The following is a 17828-nucleotide window of genomic DNA, read 5'->3' as shown; positions in this document are numbered from 1 at the left end:
TAAAATCTAAAGATCGTGGGGGGGAACTGAGCAAGACCTGTTGGCACCATTGAGTTGCATTTTACGACTGGGTTAAATTAAAGAAGAAAATGTCAACTTGACAAAAGAAATCACCAATACGATTTAACAAAAAGCTGTGTTAGGGTTATTGTCAAAGTGGCCTAGAGCAATTGCTGATTGTGAAATGTGAATTGCAGCATTATCCTGCCAAACGAAAAAGACAGCATGAGAGGGGGAAGAATCTTATTCTGATGCAGTCTTATTCTGACACCTTAGGAGAAGCTGTTTACAGTGTGGAAAACACCCCTTTCTCATTTTGGTTTGCAGTTTAAATGTCACTGGTTATGGCATCAGGAAGCTTGCTGAACCTTCTGTGTGGCCCATACATGGGGCATGAAACCTGCTCCTTAAAATGTATCTAGTTTCTTTTGAAAAGTTGTCTGTTCATATCTTTAGCCCACTTTTTAAGGGGTTTATTTGTTTTTTCTGGTAAATCTGTTTTAGTTCTTTGTAGATTCTGGATAGTAGCCTTTTGTCAGATGGGTAGATTGCAAAAATTTTTTCCCATTCTGTTGGTTGCCAGTTCACTCTAATGATTGTTTCTTTCACTATGCAGAAACTCATAAGTTTAACTAGATCCAATTTGTCTATTTTGGCTTTTGTTGCCATTGTTTTTGGTGTTTTAGTGATGAAGTCCTTGCCTATGCCTATGTCCTGAATGGTTTTGCCTAGGTTTTCTTCTAGGGTTTTTATGGTGTTAGGTCTTCTGTTTAAATCTTTAATCCATCTGGAGTTAATTTTAGTGTAAAGTGTAAGGAAGGGGTCCAGTTTCTGCTTTCTGCACCTAGCTAGCCAGTTTTCCCAACACCATTTATTAAATAGGGAATCCTTTCCCCATTGCTTGTTTTTTTGTCAGTTTTGTCAAAGGTCAGATGGTTGTAGATGTGTGGCATTACTTCCAAGGCCTTTGTTCTGTACGTTTGGTCTATATCTCTGTTTTGGTACCAGTACTATGCTGTTTTGATTGCTGTAGGCTTGTAGTATAGTTTGAAGTCAGACAGCATGATGCCTCCAGCCTTGTTCTTTTTGCTTAGGATTGTCTTGGCTATGCAGGCTCTCTTCTGGTTTCATATGAAGTTTAAAGTGGTTTTTTCCAGTACCGTGAAGAAGGTCAATTGTAGCTTGATGGGGATAGCATTGAATCTATAAATTACTTTGGGCAGTATGGCCATTTTCATGATATTTATTCTTCCTAACCATGAGCATGGAATGTTTTTCCATCTGTTTGTGTCCTATTGCCTTGAGCCATGGTTTGCAGTTCTCCTTGAAGAGGTCCTTCATGTCCTTTGCTAGTTGTATTACTAGGTATTTTATTCTCTTTATAGCAATTGTGAATGGGAGTTCACTCATGGTTTAGCTTTCTGTCTGTTGTTGGTGTGTAGGAATGCTTGTGATTTTTGTGCATTGATTTTGTATCCTGAGACTTTGTTGAAGTTGCTTATCATCTTAAGGAGATTTTGGGCTGAGACAATGGGGTCTTCTAAATATACAATCATGTCATCTGCAAATAGAGACAACTTGACTTCCTCTTTTCCTAATTGAATACCCTTTATTTCTTTTTCTTGCCTGACTGCTCTGGCTAGAACTTCCAATACTGTATTGAATAGGAGTGGTGAGAGAGGGCATCCTTGTCTAGTGCCAGTTTTCAAAGGAAATGCTTCCAGTTTTTGTTCAATATTTTTCCAATATCGTAGTCAGTATGATATTGTCTGTGGGTTTGTCATAGCTTTTATTAATTTGAGATACATTCCATTGATACTTAGTTTATTGAGAGTTTGGGATATTTATGAGGTCAACAAACATGAAAAAAAGCTCATCATCACTGGTCATTAGAGAAATGCAAATCAAAACCACATTGAGATACCATCTCATGCCAGTTAAAATGGCGATCATTAAAAAGTCTGGAGACAACAGATGCTGGAGAGGATGTGGAGAAATAAGAACACTTTTACACTGTTGATGGAAGTATAATTAGTTCAAACATTGTGGAAGACAGTGTGGTGATTCCTCAAGGATCTAGAAATAGAAATTCCATTTGACCCAGCAATTCCATTACTGGGTATATACCCAAAGGATTATAAGTCATTCTATTATAAAGACACATGCACATGTATGTTCATTGCGGCACTGCTTACAATAGCAAAGACCTGGAACCTACCAAAATGCTCACCGATGATAGACTGGACAAAGAAAATGTAGCACATATACACCATGGAATACTATGCAGCCATAAAAAAGGATGAGTTCATGCCCTTTGTAGGGACATGGATGAATCTAGAAAGCATCATTCTCAGCAAACTGACACAAGAACAGACAACCAAACACTGCATGGTCCCACTCATAGGTGGGTGTTGAATAATGAGAACACATGAGCACAGAGAGGGGAACGTCACACAGTGGGGTCTGTTGGGAGGTGGGGGGCTAGGTGAGGGACAGCTGGGGTAGGGAAGTTGGGGAAGGATAACATTGGGAGAAATGTCTGCTGTAGGTGACAGGGGGATGGAGACAGCAAGCCACCATGGCATGCGTGTACCTATGCAACAATTCTGCAAGATCTGCATATGTACCCCAGAACTCAAAGTACAATAAATATATATTTACACACATACACATATATATGTGTATATATATGTGTATACATATATATGTATATATATATATGTATACATATGTGTGTGTATATATATGTATACATATATGTGTGTGTATATATATGTATGTGTATATGTGTATATATATATATATATATATATATATATATATAGTTTCAGTGTATCAGGCTTTAGGAACAATGCAAGTCTCACTTTAGTAATTTTATTGAAAAGAGAAAGAAAGTTGAATGGAGGAACCCAGAAGAATGTAGGACCTAAGCTAGGCTGTAGGTAGATAACAAGAACTCAGAAAAAGTGTACAGTTACAACCCATAACAGGTGTATTATAGTTTTTCTTTGGAGATAACTTTTTCTCTGTAGTGGTCATATAGGAATCTCATATTTGAGGTCTCTTGAGGCTAGCAAGCCACACCAAGGCAGACTTTAGACTTTAGATTTTACTTAGAGTCTTGGATTAGGCAGCGTTCTCCAGGACAGAACTAAAAGGATAGATGTAAATATGAAGGGGAGTTTATTAGGAAAATTGACTCACACGATCACAAGACCAAGTCTTGCAATAGGCCGTCTGCAAGCTGAGGAGCCAGGAAGCCAGTCCCAGTCCCCAAACCTCAAAAGTAGGGAGTCCAATAGTGCAGCCTTCAGTCCGTGACTAAAGGCCCTAAAGCCCCTGGCAAACCTGAAAGTGTAAGTCCAAGAATCTAAAAGCTGAAGAACTTGGAGTGTGATGTTCCAGGGCTGGAAATATCCAGCATGGGAGAAAGATGGAAGCAGACAACTCAGCCAGTCTAGTCTGCACGTTCTTCCACCTGCTTTTATTGTGTCCACCAAGATTAAGGGTGGGTCTGCGTCTCCCAGTTCACTGACTCAAATGTTAATCTCACTTGGTGACACCCTCACAGACACAGCCAGGAACAATATATTACATCCTTCAATCCAATCAAGATGACACTCAATATTAACCATCACAGGTATTAAGGTTCCTGGGCCTGCCAGGAAGTGACAGTTGTTATTTACTCATTGTAAGAGGGGGATGCTTAAAATCAAGCACCTTATGCATATTTTTAATATGACAGCTCAGTGAAAATCTTGGTAACAAACCCAGTGTTTGAAATTGTATTCAACTAAAGAGAGAGGGTAGAATTTTATTGGATTTATGCAAATAATATTACCATAAGAATACTCACACATGTTTCTATTATATGTAGAATTTTAAGTTAATAACCGGAATCATGCCTGATAACCTATCGGATTTCTATGAATTTATGTAATTGTTGAAACATTCATATTAGCAACATGTCTATAAATGCAAGTAAAATAAGATCATGTATCATTTGGCAGTGTTTCTTATATGAGTTATCAAAAACACCTAAGCATTTACTCTCTCTGCAAAATGACAGATCTATCCTTTGGTACTTCCCAGGGGCCCAAATGGAAAACCCCAAAGTCAATTCTAAGTCAAAAAAAAAACTTAATTTAGGATGCGATTATGAGGAAGTTTGTCAAAGACCTTAAAAGGCTCAAAACACTTGATCAAAACAATCCCATGTCATTATAAAATAGTAACCATTCACTTAACTAAAGCGATAATCAAAAGACTCCAAAAGCAATACAGAAAACTACATGGATTTAAAAATCTTAACCTTTTCAAAGCTCAGTTTTCTTGTGCAATAAAAACCTAATAAAGGCAACACAGAAGATTATCTTGTTAAAGCATAAAATCTTTTTTCATAGGATGACTACCAAATTGATAAAGAAAAGCCTTCTGCAGTGTGATTGTTTCTCCTTATAGGGAAGCTCATATAGATAACCTGGAAGTATAGGACACAGAAATAATGTATCCAAGGATGTGAGTGTACACTGTAGTATAAAGAAATGTAAACAAGAAAACTAGTACCTTAAGCAGAGGAATACATGGCTCTGAGTAACAACGTTTGAGGTTTCCTCGTTATGAGAAAAAAAAAATCAGACATATCAAGAAAAACCAAGACACTGAAGAAAAGCATTGCCTTTTGTAGACCTTCAGGTAAATGTTCCAGCATCAGGCCATAACAGCAGTGAACCTGAGTAAAACGTATGGGAGCTGACAAAAACACTGAAGGAGAAAATTATCATCCCAGGCTTTCTGAAGGGGAGAAAAAAACTGAAGTCAAAGATGTATGACTTCCAAAGTACATACAGTGAGGTACAGCAAAAGTTGAACCTCTGAGAAATTTCAAAATTAGGACATTACCTCAAGAATGAAATTACTATTTTAAATGAAGGGAACAGCACTTTTAAGCTGAAATTAGGGAAATTAAACAGATCTCATGAATAAGATTACTATAAATAAACAGATCTTAGGCCAGGTGTGGTGGCTCATGTCTGTAATACCAAGATTGGGGATGCCAAAGCAGGTGGATCGCTTGAGCTCAGGAGATCGAGACTAGCCTGGGAAATGTGGCAGGGAGGCTGAGGTAGGAGGATCACTTGAGCCAAGGACGTTGAGGCTGCAGTGAGCCAAGATCGCGCCACTGTGCTCCAGCCTGGGTGACAGAGGAAGACCCTGTCTCAGAAAAAATAAGAAAAAAGACCTTAGGATTAAAAATCAATGTAAGTTTCCGTGATGTAATGGTGAGCACTCCGGACTCAGGATCCAGAATTAAAAATCAAAGTATCTCGCAATTTTATTAAGAGCAGATCAATACTTCCAGAAAATCTTTTTTATTTAAATACAAAGGACTATTTTTTGGTTTTTTACAAATGTATTTTGAATATTAAAGCTCAATTGTTAGAAAGGTTATCATAAATAATTCCCTTTTAATTGTAGCCAACTGGATCACACACATTACTTTCATAAACCTCCCTATTATAAGCCTTTCTGTGACTCACACAGACCATGCATGACATGCCTTGAATATTCTGCTTTGTCTTCTGCCTCCTCCTCCTTAAATAACTCACTCATTTTCTTTTAGGACAAATCTTTACCACACGCAATTCTTTCTCATTCAAAATTAGTCTCTTTTCTTTGCAACCTTCCTTACCAAAAATATACCTTCGTGTCTGTAACTGTAACTTGCTGGAGTGTGATGTCGCAATCTCGACTCACTGCAAACCTTTGCTTCCCGGGTTCAAGTGATTCTCCTGCCTCAGCCTCCTGAGTATCTGGGATTACAGGTGTGCGCCACCATGCCCAACTAGCTTCTGTATTTTTAGTACAGATGGGGTTTCACCTTGTTGGCCAGGCTGGTCTTGAACTCCTGACCTTGGATGATTTGCCTACCTTAGCCTCCCTAAGTGCTGGGATTACAGGTATGAGCCACCATGCCTGGCCTATTAGGCAGTTTTGTGAAGGCTGTGAACCAAATTTGGGGTAAGGCAGGTTCAGTAAGTTGCCAATATACCGAATTTGACAAAGAATAATGTGACTAAATTATGTCAGGAGGCCCAAAAGATACCTTGTTTTATTATAGCAGAGCCTGTTCCATATTTTCCTGGCCTCGAGTCTTTGTCCTTGAAGATCAAAATGTTGCCATTCCTTTTTAGTATGAAGAGAATGTCTTTTACATGGAAATTTTTTCTTTGCTTAAAAAAAAAAAAAACAGCATGAAGATTAAAACGATTTTCTTTCGTTTCTGCTGGTTTGCAAGTGTTCTTCATAGATAGTATGTCAGACTAGCTAAGGAGTTTTGGAGAAGTTTTGGACAAAGAGAGTTAGGCTTAGAGAATGATAAAGAAAAATTGTGAGAAGGATGGGGAGAACTCTGGAGAGTAGAGAGTTTCAACTAGTTTTAAGACAGTATGTTGTAATGAGGCAATCTTTGAGTTCTGAACAGTTCTCTTTTTTTTAGCCTCAAGATATCAATGAGATGTTGTATCTTATTTGAAATGCATGACTTTATAGCCATGGTATTTTAATTCAGTTTTAAGAACACAGACGCTTTAAATAATCCCTACAATGTTTGAACCTGTTACCAGCTGGAGTCCCAGAAAATATGTTGGCATGCCTTTGAACTTTGAGAGCCCATTTTTGTGAATGTTCTGGTCTAATGTCAGATATACAAAAGCCAATTAAACACAAGTGCTGAATGCCAAAAGTCTAAATACATGCAAGCACAGACAGAAAATAAAGTATATATTTACTGAGAAGGATGATAAGCCACCTTCTTCAACTAAGGGTTGGAGGAGATATTCCATCACCAAGGCCTCAACCCAAAGGGAAACAAAATTCCTTCACCCACGTACCCCACAGGAGGGTCTACAAGGAGGAGAAGAGCCCTCCTTCACCTCACAGACCACACAGCCAAGGGCTTCCAGAATAGTCTTCCTAAATAGGAGCTCTCCCAACAAGAGCAGTCAGGAAGGGGAAAGATCCCTCTCTAACTAAATCCCCAATAAAACAGAAGTCAACTAAAAGAATGAGTTCGGTCCAAGAGTCTCACCAAGAAGAAGAGAGGTGAGCCAAGGAAGCCAGATAGGGGCTCAGTGGGCCCCAGCGTGGATACCTCACTCCATAGTTTCCAGGGCTGGTGATTGTCCTCCAAGTGAGTCAGCTTTGGGTCTCACTTCTGATGCCAAGTATGTCAAAGTCAAACAAAATACAGAGATGACTGTCTACAATTAAAATATTTTATTTGAGAGAAAAGAATTGCAATTTGGGGCATATGGTAAGACCAAGTGGTCTTCAGTATGTGTGAAGAACAAAGAGAAAGCCAGAGGTTTCATATGAAGGAGAAATGTTGCCAGGCAAGGTGGCTCACGCCTGTAATCCCAGCACTTCGGGAGGCCAAGGCAGGTGGATCACCTGAGGTCAGGAGTTCTAGACCAGCCCGGCCAACATAGTGAAACCCATCTCTACTAAAAATCCAAAAACTTAGCTGGGTGTGGTGGCAGGCATCTGCAATCTTAGCTACTCAGGAGGCTGAGGCAGGAGAATTGCTTGAACCCAGAAGGCAGAGGTTGCAGTGAGCCGAGGTCATGCCATTGCACTCCAGCCTGGGCAACAAGAGCAAAACTCTCTCTGTCACAAAAATAGAAAGCACTAGTCTGGTTCTGAGGAGCTGGCAGATTCTGACTGGAAGCAGCAGCAGTGAGCAAAACTAATCTTAGAGCTTCAGCAGATCATGTCAGTAGCCATGAGATGAAACTTGTTTCAGATTACACTAAGAGTTTCAGCTGCCAGGCTTGCAGAGAATTGCATTTTTGGAGCAATGTTTTGTGCCCTGAGTGCTTTTTGCCTTTCTACTCTGTTTTAATTGGCTTTGACAAGAACGACACATTCGTATGATCAACTTTCACACATCTATGGGCCTCCGCTAGAGGATGGGAAAATAAAAACAGCTAATTCTACTCCTTAAACTAGCTCTGGCCAAAAGGATAAGCCACAGTGGTGAGACCGTCACTCCAGAGGACTCTAGCCATCACTGCAGCATTTTTTTCTATTTTCTGTGCCTTACCCCACTGATGTCCTTTCATTTAAGACCTTCCTCTCCCAGCTACACACATTCAACATCCCATTGTGGGAGTTCATCCAACCCTGAAAGCCAAGCTCAGTGCCACCTCTTGCAGGAAGCCTCTCTTGATCAACCCAGGACCTCAGTCTCCATCTCTCCCTCATTGGGGCTCCCTCTTCACTATGGTCGACTATTTTGAAGCTTTTGAACCTTTATTTTATGTTATAATTAGAGAGGTACAGCAGTCTAGAGGTAGCCATCCTGGTTCTCAACATATCCATATTTGAGTATATTGTGCTATTTTAAATTCAAAACACCAGTATTTTGGCATTTAACAGAAAATCTTAATGGGATTCATTTTTGTGTTACATTATACTCAGAGAAGTTTATGGCAGTACAATTGTGAACCTAACCATGATGCCTTACTTTAAAAGTATATTTATTTCCCTTTCACTCCCATAGTTTTCTGAGTCATTTGAGTGTTCCCTAATTTTGATGTGATTTACTTTCCAGGTGTGCCTGAGAAAGTCACTTGGAATGGAAAGGGAAGGGAGGAGGGGAGGAAGATTCCCAGGCAGTTCCCAGCCATTCCCGAGAAGCCTAACCACGTCCTTCCTCACGACAAAAACTCCTCCTTTGTTCTCTAGATCCCAGCTCTATCCTCTGGTTCCTGCCCACTCCACTAGGATGACGTATTTTAACCATAACCACCTTGCCCAGCTGCCCTACCTAGAGAGCTGCAAACTGTGGAGGCAGAGGACTCGCCCACCTTAGTCCTGGGCCTTTGCATGAAGGGCAGGGGGGAAGGAACCACAATTCACTGTCTTATGAAACAGTGTTGCTGCCGGTGTTTTGGTGTTATCTGAAGAACTTACTCAAATACCAGCATTGTGCAAACACTGGGCATTCCCCCTGTGCACACTCACACTCACACACACAACTGTGACCTGTCGGAGCGCTAAGTTGTAGACACCTCGGGATAACCCTCAGGACCCTGCATGTAACAAGCATACACAGAGCCCTGGGGTGACACAGCTCCTTCATTTAAATCCAGACAGTAGGTGATGACAGCCTGCTCTGCACTCTGTTGGAAAGAAACATACTTGTTTTAAAATCCAGGCTAAAACCTCTTTCAGAACAAGGTAGAACTAATAGTAATTATTATTCCAAGCCCTATACTAGATATTTTACATTTCTTCTCTGTGATCCCCTTAGCCTCCTGCAAAGTTAACGGTATAATCCCTAGTTCTCCATAAGGAAGCTGAGGCTAAGAGGAAGATAAAGCAACTTGACTAACAGCCCGCATAGAAGGTGTTGAGAGCCAGGATATGAGCTGAGTTCTTCACTGCCCTAAAACTTCTCACCACCTCCTTAAACGTCTCCATTCCATTCTGGCTGCCACCATCCACACACAGTGACAGCTGTGACATAGTGAATGGACTCGAACTTAACGATCAGAAACAGAGAGATATTGACATCTTCCAACATGTGAAAGGTGACCAAGTGGCCAAATGCTAGGAAATGTGATGTTCAGAATCATACTCCCTCAACATAGTTTGTAACAGGATATTTTCTAAGTCTGTGTTTAAGAGTTCGGATTTATTTGTGGGATTATTTGATTCGTGCCTGTCTCTCTTTCGACGGTGAGCTCCTTGAGGACAAAGAATATGACTGTTTGGCTTGCCAGAGCATCTCCTGCTCCTAGGCATGGTGGCTGATACACTAGTGGGCATTTAATACACATATACTGAATGAATGACAGCTGGGACTCACCACCTTTACTGACTGTGAGCTTGGGCAATATAAATACAGGATATATACAAAAATATAAATATGTGATCTCAAGTAAACATCAAAGCAGCCACAAGATAGGAATTATTATTTCCATTCTATAGACAGAGAAACCGAGGTTCTATGCATTAAGTAACTCACCCAAGTGTGCGTGAGCTGTGCTTTGATCCCAGGCCCATCTGGCTCCAGTGCACAGCACCCTGGATGCCTTAATGGTCAATCTTCCCAGGCAGGGGAAGGTCTGAGCTGAACCCTCTACAGTTGCCCTGCCTGCTCAGTGTGTCCCCCTGGACATGCCTCCACAACCCCATGCAACATCACTAACTCAGATCTGTGCTTGTTTGCAGGCTCAGGAGGCAGCAGGGACAGGGCAGCCAGCTCTTGGACACCGACAGCCAAGCTGGAGGCCAGGCCCAAAGCAAGCTCCAGGATGGATGCAACAATAATCTCCTCACCCACACCTGCACGCGCGGCTGCAGCAGCTAAGCCCACACATGTTGCTGCCCAACGGGACTGCACGCGTCTCTGCCCTGCCCACCCAGAGCCCCTCTTGTGCCCTGATGGTCCCTGTCTCAACCCTGAAAACATCAGATGCAGAAAGAGCCCTGGACTTGGAGCTGGGAAGCCTGGGTTCTGGTCTCATCTCCCAGACTGATTCACTGTGTGACCTCAGACACGTCACGCCCTCTCTGTGCCTCAGTTTTCTGCATCTGCCAATGGGGTTACACACTTCTGCCCCACGTCAAATTACAAGAGTATGGGGAGAGCCCAATTAGGTAGGAAACATGAAAAATCTTTGATATTTATAAAATCATTTTTACGTATAAATATAACCTTAATATTTGAAGTGAACCCCCCTTCCCCAAAGCAATTAAACAGTCATGACTTTGCAATTTGGCACATCCTAGCTTGTTAGAGGGCACTTTTGAAATCCACAGCCCTCACAGCAAAATACATGTCTGATATGTTTGCCCCTTCCAAGGAAATCATGCTCCCAAACCCTGGAGCAAAACCTGAAGTGTCTTCATGTGCATTCTCTGGCAGGCCACAGTCTTTCTGACCTTGTAAGATGGTGCAGCATGCGGACCGGCCTTGTCCCCAAGGTCTCAGCGCTGCAGCTGCACTCATTCACAGAAGACTGTCCCTACTTTTTAGCCTCAGCAGTCCTCACCACCACCATATCCCCAGTGCTGGGAAGGCACACAGGTGTCCATTTAGGTGAGGAGAGTCAGGTCACAGAGCACTGGTTTCTCCTAGAGTGTAATCAGCACCCCATCCAACCTACCCAAAAGCCCAGACCTGCAGCAGAACTCTCCAGCTCTATCAGCTTGCGGGGTTTTCTCTCCTGAGAAGGGTGTAAAATCAGCTTGTCAGCATCTTCTTACAGAGAGTACCTAACTGATGCTGGTGGGGTGGCTCCCTATTTGTACATTAGGAAGCATGGATGCTTAGAAAGCTTATTTCAGGAGGAAAGGAGGTTCACACAAAGAGCAAACTACTTTCTGATCTGGACAGGGAGAAGCTTGCATTTGAATTGGAAGAAGTTGGGGATGAGCAGGGAAAGCTTAGACTTTGGAGTCAGGTTTGTGTTCAGAATCCAGCCCTGCTGGCTGCTAACTGGGAGACTTCTGGCAAAGCGTGCATCGCTCTGAATGGCAGTTTCCTCATTTTTAAGCTGGGAGGGCTAAATAAGATCCTGTGTGCAACCCCAAGCATTGGATGACTCATCGAATGACCTTTTGTGTCAGCGTAATCTTCATCATTATTTAGATACTTTCTTCCTTCACTCACTTGGCAGGTCAGTTTTCTGTGCAAACAAGCCTCCTCTTTAGGATTCTTCCAAATGTTCTTCCTCTGATGTTTGTTATATCCTGCTGAAATTCCACTGTGTTTTTATTTTGTCATTCAGCTTCCATTTCTTCACTTTTTACTTGATTACGCAATCCTTGGGGCCGTCCACGTCATCTCTTAGATTTCTTAAAAGACATTTTAATGTATGGTGAGATTTTATATTTTTACTTTTTTAAAAAAAAGAAATGGTCATTGTTTTCTTCCTTTGAACTTAGGCTATTTCCGGATGTGTGGTCCACGTAAGTTGACTTGTTTTCCACGCCTTTTTTACTCCGTTTCCTCATCAGCACCATCCTGATCCCCATCTCCCCCAGGAAATAACGGGCCTGCCCCTCTCCTCACTGTGATGCTGGAGGCTCTTAAAAATTTTTTTTTAAATTGGGCTGAGTTCATGAATTAGGGACAGGCGCTGTAAATAGCCCTAGGAACACTGGATTTCCTGGTTCTGTTCAAGTTGGTGTTTCTTGTTTGGAATAAACTATTTCTTGGACATTCCTTCTCACAACTTTGTTCTTAATTCAGGGTTGGGTGGGATGGGCCATGTTCCTGTTAGAGTGAAGAGACTCAAGTTTAATTAGAAACACAGACACGGGCATTGTTGGTGGTGTGGACACCAAGCCAATGATGAAATCACCTTGCCCACACATGAAATCAAACTTAGCTTGACAATTCAAGGCTCTACTTAGCTTCATCACAATTTACATGATTATTCTTATTATTTTGCATTTACTAAGGTGCCATCTATTCACTAAGGAAAAAGTATAGAAAATTCTTCACCCAGAGAAAAACAACACTCTTTAAAATTTCCTCTCAAACATTTATACAGCACACACACAGGTGCAAATGAACCAGTATTTTCCTTTTCATACAGAATTCCCTGCCTTCATTCTTCCTGTCCTCTTTGTTGGGGGTGCCTCTCAGCTCTAATCTGCATGTGCTAAAATTCCTATTTCTCAAAGGCCAATTCCACTTCTCCCATGATGTCTCCTGGGGCTCATGGCACCACCGACCCAGGCCAGATGCCACCCCTCCATGAACTCTCACACACTTCCTGTGACTCACGGTTCTGCTTGCTGCTAAGTGCACCTTCGCGTTACTGTCCCCCGTCCTTCACCCTCCTTGCCTTCAGGCCCCTCAAAGAGGCCGGGTCAGATTCAAGTGCATCTCTTCATCCCACCCTCCTGTCCTGACAGTGCCTGGCTCATAAGGAGCAATCAACAAACTCTTTGCTTAGGTACGGCTTGCTTTCGGCACCCTCCTATCTTCCACCTGGCTCCACTGTCACTTCCCAGAGCTTTTTCCTCTCCAGGTCCCAGTGCTTTCTCAGGGGCTACCCTCTAGTGGCTTGCCCAGTCCCCACTCACTCCCTTCAGAGCCGTCTGCTCATGATCTCCAAGTCCCAAATGAGTTTTGTCCTTCCCTCATCTGAACCCCCACTCCCCATAAAGCACTGGCTAGAAAGCAATATGACTAAAGAAATCCATTCCCATGCAAGAATTTGTGTTAGGATTTACCCTATGATTGGAAATTCATGAGCACCAGTGCCAGCTGTAGACCAGTGGTGCACCGGGACATGCTGACAGTGCCAAGCTGGGGTCCACGCTGTGAGTAGCAAGGATCTAGAACTTCTGCTCGTGGGCAGATCAGCCATGCCTGTTGGTTTCTGTATAGTCTATGGTTGTTCTCTTGCTGCAACTGCAGTGCTGAGCAGCTAAACAGAGACCCTGTTGCCCACAATGCTGAAAATATTTACCACCTGGCCTCTTAGAGAAACAGTTGCAGAGCCCTGATCTAGAAGACACATCCGGGGCACTAAGTGGGCACATGACAAATGCACATTTGCTTCCCTCACTTGCAAAAGCCAGCGGGTCTCAGAACTTGGCATTCCAGCCCTGTAAGTTCCCAGGGGGAAAAATTTGCAGTGGAATGTATGGTCCATGTGCCCTCACCCGTTCACTCTTGAGCTTTTTCCAAACTGGAGCTTTAACCAATAACACTTCCCAGGACAGTATTATTGAAAGTCTCTGTATTAGTCTGTTCTCACATTGCTATAAGGAACTATCTAAGACTGGGTAATTTATAAAGAAAAAAGATTTAGTTGACTCACAGTTCCATTGGCTGTACAGGAAGCCTCGCTGCGGAGGCTTCAGAAAACTTACAATCATGGCAGAAGGCAAAGGGGAAGTGGGCATGTCTTACATGGCTGGAGAAAAAGGAAGAAACAGTAAAGGGGGAGCTGCTGCACACTTTTAAACAACCAGATCTTGTGAGAGAACTCACTATCAGGAAAACGGCAAGAGGGAAATCCACCCCCATGATCCAATCACCACCTGCCAGGCCCCTCCTCCAACACTGGGAATTACAATTTAAAATAAGATTTGGGGCTGGGTGTGGTGGCTCACACCTATAATCCCAGCAATTTGGAAGGCCAAGGTGGGTGGATCACCTGAGGTCAGGAGTTCGAGACCAGCCTAGCCAACATGGTGATACCTTATCTGTACGAAAAATACAAAAAAAAAAAAATTAGCCAGGAAGGGTGGTGCATGCCTGTAATCCCAGCTACACAGGAGGCTGAGGCAGGAGAATTGCTTGAACTCAGGAGACTGACTTGGCAGTGAGCTGAGATCATGCCACTGCACTCCAGCCTGGGTGACAGAGTGATAGTCCATCTCAAAAATAAATAAAGAAATAAAATGAGATTCGGCTGAGACATAAATCCAAAGTGTGTCAGTCACCCTTTTCTTGCTGTCCTTCTCCCATGTAGCCAGGCCCTCCCAGAAGTCCTTGGCACTGTCTCTATTTCATGCAGTTTGGTTTCCACAGCACTTGTCACACTGCCCAGTTGTGGGCAGTTGTGCCCCACTTCTCCCTCATGCAGGCTGTGGGCTCCATAGGGTGGGCTGTGCACAGGTGGCTCCCAGCACAGAGCTGCCTCGAGGCAGGTCCTCAGTGGACATAGAAGTTGCACAGGCACGCCCACCCTAGCCCTGAACTTCAGCCACTTTTAGCAAACGCCTGTCACTTTGATGATTCAGCCCACACACTATGCCCTTCCTGTTGCATCATTTGCTATCTGTCCCCTTTCCTCTTCCAATCTCAAACATGAAATCACAGCACAGTTTCTTCCATGTTTAATTATCGACTGCCACAAAGAACAGGTATCTGTTCCTTCCAGGGTGATCACAGGCAAACATGATCAATGGGTTTCCCTCTTGGTGTCTCTGCACTTCATGTTTATCCCATCTCTCCCAACACACGTTTTCTAATTATTTCCACCCAGCAGGGAGAGTGGCGAGTCACACATGAGCCTTTCCCAGGTATCATAGCTGCCATTCTTGCAGCATCCTAATTCTAAAAATAGATTTGTGCAACCACCTTTTGTGCTTAATTCAATAGCATTTTCTAGATAGAAATTAATTTCACACATTGCTATAGTCTGAATGTTTGTGTTCTTCTGAATTTCATATATTGACATGTCAACCTCCAAGGTGATGGTGTTGAGAAGTAAGGTCTTTGGGAGTTGATTGGGCTATGAGGGTGGAGCCCTCATAAACAGAATTAGTGCCCTAAGAGGTCCTAGAGAGTTCTCTGGCTCCTTCTATCATGTGAGGACACAGGGAAAAGGTACCAAAAAGCAGTTCCTGCCAAGACACCAAATCCTGGACTTCCCAGCCCCCAGTACTATGAGAACTAAATTTCTGCTGTTTGTAAACTACTCCATTTATGATATTTTGTTATAGAAGCCTGAACAGACTAAGACACATGTCATATTTTTAATCAGTTCTTAACAATTAAGAGTGAGGTTGGGAAGTTCTCTAACAGAGTTTTGGCCAAGACCAAGAGAAACCTGTCTGATCAATCAGTTTTCTCCATCTTTCTCAAAGCTCTCTTCTGCTCTCCACCACCACACCATGTTCCCAAGAGAGCTGGAGAAACAGCAAAATAGAAATCAAAACGACTATATCAGTACTGAAGCCCCAACACATAGCCCTGTTAGAAGGTCACGTCAAAGCAAGAAGCACAGAATCAAAGCCTTATCTAGGCCCTGGGATCTTCCCAAAATTTGACCTTGGCACCTGCAGACTCAAGGGTGCCAATCACAGCAGCGCAATCCATTACTAATAGTGGCCCCATTGATGGCTTAGGTTCAGACCTATCAGAAGGGAAATTTCTCTTTCATTGTGGGAGAAATGAGTAAGGGTGCAGACATGGCTGGCAGTGGAAAATGTGCAGAGATTCCCTTTTTCTTTGTATTATTAAGGTGTCAGAGAGTCCCACTCTCTCACAGAAACCAAAATCAAATAAAACCAGAATTTATTCACTTGCCTTCTAGACATCTTCTTCCATAGAATTTCCCCACTCACTCTTTGTGGTCATGGCAAGAATGTATTTGGGGCCATGCTTTTCTATATGATATTTTATGTCTATACCTCTGAAGAGCCCTCCAAGCCTCCATCTTGGAGGTGATTGGGCTATGAGGGTGGAGCTCTCATAAACAGAATTAGCACCCTAAGAGGTCCCAGAGAGCTTTCTGGCTCCTTCTACCATGTGAGGACACAGAGAGAAGGTACCTCCATCTTGGAGGGCTCTGGATGTTACTAAGGTCTTGACACTGGCCCACCTGCCTGCACACTAATATGGCAAACCAGAGGGGAGCTACCTTGGTGTGCTCAATGGAAGCCTCCTTTGTCAAGACCAGCAAGTTGGAAAAGAGATGATGGAGGATGCATTCCAGGCAAGGAAGACCAACAGGCAAAAGGCCCTGTGTTCAGAGTTACCCTCGGTTCTTCCAAGAACAGTAAGGAGGCCAAGGGGCTGGAGCTTAGTGAGTGGAGTGAAAAGTGGTACAGATGAGGCCACTGAACCAAGCAGATTATGGAAGTCCTAGAGAACCCCGGGGAAGAGTTTGGAATTGTGTGATGAGATGCTCTTGAACTACTTAGAGAGGGGAGTGACTACTGTGTAGACAGTAGACAATGGGGTAGGGGTAGGGACAAGGGTAGAAATTGGGAGGATACCAGTTAGATGGACGATAGAGCAATCCAGGTGGCTCAAGGGGGTAACCCTGAAGATGCAGATGGATCAGTGATATAGGGCATATCACAGTGACCTACTACTACATCACAGTGGCTCTCAAATAGATGGATTTCAGACATTTCTGGAGAACTTGCAGGTTGTGTAGGGTGATAAAGGAAAGAAGCAGGACTTCTAAAAATGATACTTTAAGTTCTGGGATACATGTGCAGAACGTGCAGGTTTGTTACATGTGTCATGGTGGCTTGCTGCACCCATCCTCCAGTCATCTACATTAGGTATTTCTCCTAATGCTATCCCTCCTCAATCCCCCCATCCCCTTCTATGCCTCCCCTACCCTCCACAAGCCACTGGCATGCCCCAGTGTGTGATGTTCCCCTCCCTGTGTCCATGTGTTCTCATTGTTCAACACCCACTTATGAGTGAGAGCATGCAGTATTTGGTTTTCTGTTCTTGTGTCAGTTTGCTGAGAATGATGGTTTCCAGCTTCGTCCAAGTCCCTGCAAAGGACATGAACTCATCCTTTTTTATGGCTGCATAGTATTCCATGATATATATGTGCCAAATATTCCTTATCCAGTCTATCTTTGGCAGGCATTTGGGTTGGTCCCAGGTCTTTGCTATTGTAAACAGTACCACAATAAACATACGTGTGCATGTGCCTTTATAATAGAATGATTTATAATCCTCTGAGTATATATCCAGTAATGGGATTGCTGGGTCAAATGGAATTTCTATTTCTAGGTCCTTGAGGAATGGCCACACTGTCTTCCACAATGGTTGAACTAATCTACACTCCCACCAACAGTGTAAAAGCATTCCTATTTCTCCACATCCTCTCCATCATGAGTCAGACTGACTTGACTGTGTAACCATGGACCTCTATTTATAATAGAGGATTATAAATCATTCTATTATAAAGGCACATGCACACGTATGTTTATTGTGGTACTGTAACTTGAGGTTTCTGATCCCCAATAATAATATGTTAGACAACCAGCATGCAGATTAAATAAAATCACGTATTTAGAACTACTATTGCCTGACATGC

At 42.8% G+C, this 17828-nt stretch overlaps 1 protein-coding gene across 2 annotated transcripts in view; it reads left to right on the top strand.

The window, feature by feature from the left end:
- The window catches only part of STK32B (serine/threonine kinase 32B), a 440962-nt gene extending 428724 nt beyond the window's left edge, over positions 1 to 12238 (top strand). For both annotated transcript variants that reach the window (XM_017539152.2, XM_037742226.1), the window contains one exon: positions 10240 to 12238. In XM_017539152.2, the coding sequence (XP_017394641.1) occupies positions 10240 to 10378 (139 nt within the window). In that variant the 3' untranslated portion in view covers positions 10379 to 12238. The remainder of the gene's footprint in view (positions 1 to 10239) is intronic.
- Positions 12239 to 17828: the final 5590 nt, after the last annotated feature.

The sequence above is a fragment of the Cebus imitator genome, unplaced genomic scaffold (assembly GCF_001604975.1).
Source record: "Cebus imitator isolate Cc_AM_T3 unplaced genomic scaffold, Cebus_imitator-1.0 Scaffold117, whole genome shotgun sequence".
In the NCBI taxonomy this organism is placed as follows: Eukaryota; Metazoa; Chordata; class Mammalia; order Primates; family Cebidae; genus Cebus; species Cebus imitator.
Note: the sequence above shows the minus strand (reverse complement) of the source record. Positions and strands in the feature narration are given on the sequence as shown.